Source organism: Atta cephalotes, assembly GCF_000143395.1.
Source record: "Atta cephalotes unplaced genomic scaffold scaffold00075, whole genome shotgun sequence".
Classification (NCBI taxonomy): Eukaryota; Metazoa; Arthropoda; class Insecta; order Hymenoptera; family Formicidae; genus Atta; species Atta cephalotes.
The window spans coordinates 1,048,151-1,053,711 of NW_012130139.1; the positions used below are offsets into that span (position 1 = coordinate 1,048,151).

The 5,561-nt window shown below is 27.1% G+C and overlaps 1 protein-coding gene across 1 annotated transcript in view; it reads left to right on the forward strand.

Moving 5' to 3' along the window:
- LOC105624327 (esterase FE4-like) overlaps window positions 1-4,953 on the forward strand; it is a 10,823-nt gene extending 5,870 nt beyond the window's left edge. The window contains exons 3-7 of the mRNA XM_012205685.1: window positions 1,039-1,294; window positions 2,591-2,756; window positions 3,255-3,454; window positions 3,755-4,041; window positions 4,385-4,953. Of these exons, the coding sequence (XP_012061075.1) occupies window positions 1,039-1,294; window positions 2,591-2,756; window positions 3,255-3,454; window positions 3,755-4,041; window positions 4,385-4,595 (1,120 nt within the window). The 3' untranslated portion in view covers window positions 4,596-4,953. The remainder of the gene's footprint in view (window positions 1-1,038; window positions 1,295-2,590; window positions 2,757-3,254; window positions 3,455-3,754; window positions 4,042-4,384) is intronic.
- The last annotated feature ends 608 nt before the right edge of the window (window positions 4,954-5,561 follow it).

The following is a 5,561-nucleotide window of genomic DNA, read 5'->3' on the forward strand; positions in this document are numbered from 1 at the left end:
GAGAGAGAGAGAGAGTAAAAATTTTTATATAAGTCTCCGCGATTATTGATGCGTAAATAATATATTTATAAGGCAATCAAATGTAGTTCTATACATTTTTATTATTCCATCGAAAATTAATCTGATTTGAGTTGCTTTATTTGGTAAAAATAGACCGAAAAATGTGTGTGATATGATCGTTTTTATTCATTTGTGTTATTTGTATTTGATTCGATTAAGACATTATAATTATTACGAAATTGTTTTATAAGGAAATTGTTTTATAATTGTTTTATGAGGAAGTGTATAAATGCTGATACATCAATACACATTTTATCGTAAAAATGATCTTCAATTTCATGATTCGCACAGATGAGTATTCCGACGTCATTAAGTAATATGTATATGGATTGTATGCAATAATATTACTTCATATACGCATATATGCATAATATTTCAATTTATATTATTTATAATCACGAATTTTTAATTGTACGAGGAAACGTGTTTCACATTATTGCGATTTTCTTTCTGGAAGTAGTTAATAATATTAATGACATAAAGTGAATTGTAAATTAAAAACTAATGAAATTGATTTCAAGATTGATTAACATTTCTTCATTTTTTATTATCAAAAAAAATATTTAGATGTACTCTAACAAATTCTGTTTCAATGAATTATCGATGTATTTATTGACGTTTCAGCGCGCCAATAAAAACTTTTATATTTATATTAAATTAATTAATAAAAAAAAATATTATTTCAGTAAAAAAATAATATTTCATATCTATATATCTATTCCGTTAATTATTGAATTATTAGAAAACTGCTATTTATTCATAAATTTTCTTACAACATATGACAAAATGTCAAATTGGAGAAGTACACAATTTTAAGAAAATTTCTAAAAAAGTTTTAATTAAATCGTAAGAAAATGTTACATATTTTCATATATCTATATAAACAATATATTCAACGTATTATATATTATCTGCTTCATTAATGATGCGATTGGGAATCATTAGTAATGAGTTTTTTCCAGCATAGTGCCTTAATAGGCACTACTTAACTCGTTTTTACGACCGAGAAATGTTTTACGTTTTTCTCAATCACGTAGGACTTTTTCATCGCGGTATTTCTCAGAGTGGCAACTTCTACAATCCGTGGACTTTAACGTTACCTGGAATTGCCAGAATGAGAGCTATGACTTTAGGTAAGCATTTAGGATGTAGCACCGAAAATTCCAAGGATCTCATTGAATGCCTACAAACGAAGAGCGCAGAAGAAATCATTGGTACCGACCAACTTTTCAAGGTAATGAAATTTAGTCGACATGAGAAAATATGTAAATGATAAACTTTTTAATGCACGCGAGCGAATTTACAATCGCGATTAGTCGATGGCATTTTGTAATAAAATAGTTACCGCTATTCGATCTAACTGTTTAATTATTTCAAATGCCATTAAGTAAATGATTATTTGTGTGCCATATATGTTTCTCATGTATTTATTTCAACATCTATCTAAAAGGATTCGTATGGCTGTCAATCAGTGCTCACTTGCTCGTATATTTGCACACATCGATGTGTAAACATTAGTAATGTTAAGTCATGTGAAATTAATAAGTTTATGTGAAAGTAGACTCGGTGTTTAAGATATATCTATGTATGTGGTCAACTTATCATTTATGATGCAATCTCGATTATATTTAAAGCCTTCACGGTTGTTCCGCAATACTCACGTTTTACATGAACTCCTGGCTTAAAATGTTTTAAATGCGTTCAAGCGTAGCTAATTAAAAGTGCAATTGTAAGATAACTCCTGTATCCGCGCGTGCATCAGAAATTACATGCGTTGACACTTCATCGATATAAATACATATAAATTATCCATGAACAGTCACGCGATGGTTTCACATCGCTTACCACTTTAGAATAAGAAGGTGTGTCTTAATACAAAATTAAGATGAAGTTAAAAAGTGATTATTTATGATTGTCTTCGCTTCTTTATGTTATCTATAGATAATAAAATTGCTTAGGTTTGATAAATAAATGTTGGGAATTTTGATATAAATATTTTACTGATAATAAGACAGTAAAATTTTGTTTACATCAACTGCATTGTGGAAATTTTTCTCACGTATGACGTTTCGAAGATAAATATCAGATTGAGACGGATAAACATGTCGAAATTTCAATAATAGAAGAAAAACTAGTTTAATGAATCTGAATACGCACGTGTACATTTGTAAACGTCAACCTGCTTTTTATACGTGTAAATATTTTTATTTACGTCTATCAACTGATATGAAAACAAGGAACGAGTAGTAAAAGACTCACGTACGACACATGAATTTCTTGACAAAGTCACTGCAACAGCTAATTACGATATTAATTTAAAAGTTCTTAATGATCCTTTCTGAATTTTTATACATTTGGCACATTGTTTCATTTTACGTTTTTGATGATTTTATTACGCTTCTTTATTTTCTGTGGTTGCCTTCAACAAAAAAATTCCTTTTTATTTTTCAATTGAGTTGTATTATTACATGTTCTCAGATTCTGATTATTTATTTTTCATTTTATTTAATTATTAATTGCCTTATCGTAGAAATTTGGTTACTGCCCAATGATACCATTCCGACCGGTAATCGAACCTGAGCACCCAGGTGCCTTTCTGATAGAGGATCCCCTAATTTCTGTACGAGAAGGCCGCCTCCTCGACGTACCCTGGATGACAGGAATCACTTCGGAAGAAGGAGCTATAAAAGTAGCAGGTAAGGGCAATATGCTCGAAAAGGCTTATTATTTAATAAAAACTGGATTTATCTTTTACCTAGGATTCATAGATTTTCGAGATTTTCGATGAGATTTTACAACTACACTTTATTGAGGAACTTCCATATTATAAAAATCACTTTATACAAAAATGATAAATATTTTTAAACCATTATTATTTTTTTGGAATCTTAAAATAAGATGATCTTTATAATATGGAAATTCCAAATGTCCCTCGATAAAGTGTAGTTACAAAATTCCATCGAAAATCTATGATCCTTAAATAAAAGATAAATCCAGTTTTTTATTATCGAATAATCAACCTTTTAATTTGTCATATGCTGATCGCATCTTTTCAATACATTATCAAATTTTGTAGTGTTATTCTTAACATTTAATAATTTTCTGTGAATTATAATAAATTAAGATATCAAGTTTATGTGAAATGTGTGTGTGTTTAGTGATCAATAAAGAGAATATTTATGTGTGTTTCTCAGATATATATGGGCGGAAACAAAACGTGAAAGAATTGGAGACTAACTTTAACAAAATTGTGCCTATGAGTTTATTATATGACGAGAGATACAACGTCACGAACGAGGATTTACGAAATGAGATAACTGTCACTATTCGCAATTTCTATTTCGGCTACAATGCTATCGACTACACCGAATATTCCAGATTAAAAGTCGTCGATGTAAGTTCAAATAACTATACGATACAATCAGCAATTTTTATATTTGTATGTTTTATATTTGAAGTATCAAAGAACATGATTTTATATTTGATTCGAATAAAATCGACATTATGAGAGTATCTTAAATAATAGTTAAGTCATTATTTGAATTATTTTAGTAAAAATCTTGTAACTAAAGTGAAATATTGTCACAAGACGCTAAAAAAACAAATTTATAATAGCATTTATATTTATACAGGTTAAAAAATTTTTTTGTTAATAATTAATCTACTAATAATTCTCATTAATATGATTTTCTAGATGTACAGCGACTCATGGTTTAACCATGGTACTCACGAAGCTGTGCAAGATTTTATTGTGAATCAAACTTCACCAGTCTTTTATTATTACTTTGCTTATAAAGGAAGCGTATCATTCAGCACGATATTTGGCGATCCAGTAAGAGATTATGGAGTATCGCACGCGGATGATTTACAGTATTTGTTCCCTGTGGGTGAACAATTGTTTCCGAACACGGTGTTGTCTGAGGAAGATCACAAAATGATTGATATAATGACTTATATTTGGTACAATTTTGCAAATTCCGGGTAAGTGTTAATATCTCATTGATAACAAATGCAAGCAAAAATACAAATAAATTAAATTCATAAAGGATATTGAAAATTTGTATTATATTAAAATTTAATTATATTAATATTAAAATAATTGATGTAAGTTAGATGACCAATTTAATTATATTAATATTAAAATAATTAATGTAAAGTTAGATGAACTATTTAATTATTGGCTTAACTATTTAATCCAATATTTAAAGTTCTTAGTCCATTTTTTTTATATTAGACTTTCATTTTCGTAATTATAGATTTCTTTTCTAATAAGAAATTAATAAAAAATTTTTCTATATAATATCTAGATAAATTTTTTTTTTAGTAATCCCACACCAAAAATTACTAAAGCGGTTCCATTAAAATGGAAACCCGTAAAAACAAATTCCGCACCGGAATACTTGCGCATAGAAAACTCGAAGAAAATTACAATGGATCACAGTCTTCTCTGGCAGAGAATGATATTTTGGGATTCTGTAACACGTAGATTAATGAATCATGGAAATATATATAGACATTTGAAGGATGAGTTGTAATTTGGACTCTGCACGATTGCACATAAGTCGAAGGCAAAAACATTACTGTATGGTAAAAGGAATCTTACAGTGTTGAAATTTTAAGAAATCATTTTTTTTCATTCATTTCATAAAATTAATTTTATTTATGTCAAAAAATATTTAGATTATAATTATAAATTGCCAAACTGTCATTTTAATAACATAAAATTTATAAAACACACAATGTGTGTTTTTATGTTTTTAACTGTACTTTTTAATATTAACAAGATTATTTTTTTTTAATTTAAAATATGATCATGTTTATTAAGATTAAAAATTTTATTAATAATCATTTTGTTGTTTTTACGTAATGTAATAATAAATTATATATATAAATGTAGCCAAGAATATATTTTTATTTCGCAGTAAAAGTGCAACTCAATAATAAAGATTACGGTAATATTAGAGCGTTAATATTAGAGTTTTTGCAATACCGTTTTTCCAGATATGAACGTTAAGATCACGCTATCTTCTTCTTAACAATTAATTAAGAAAAGGATAACAAAACTTTAGTGTTCACCGTATCTGGATCCATTATTGCAAAAAACTCTCTATTACACAAGCTATGAAGCAACGTTTAGTTCAGAATTTTACCAAGATTTCTTTTTTCCTTTCCACATTATAAAATTTTCGCAACATCGTATAGCAATTTCTCCAATAAATTATTTATTTTAATTATCATATTAATATATTATCATATTAATATTATATTAATCATAATATTATCATAATTAATCACATTAATTTGTACAAAATTTTTTACCTAAAGCAATTGCTCTATTGCGTAATATTTTTATAATACTTCAGCATGTTTCTTCAACATAATAAAAAAATTATGATATATTATTAATATAAATTCGAGATTAGATGTAGTAATAAAGAAGATTATATACATCCCATTTTTATAAATACGTGATATATATATATATATATATATATATATAT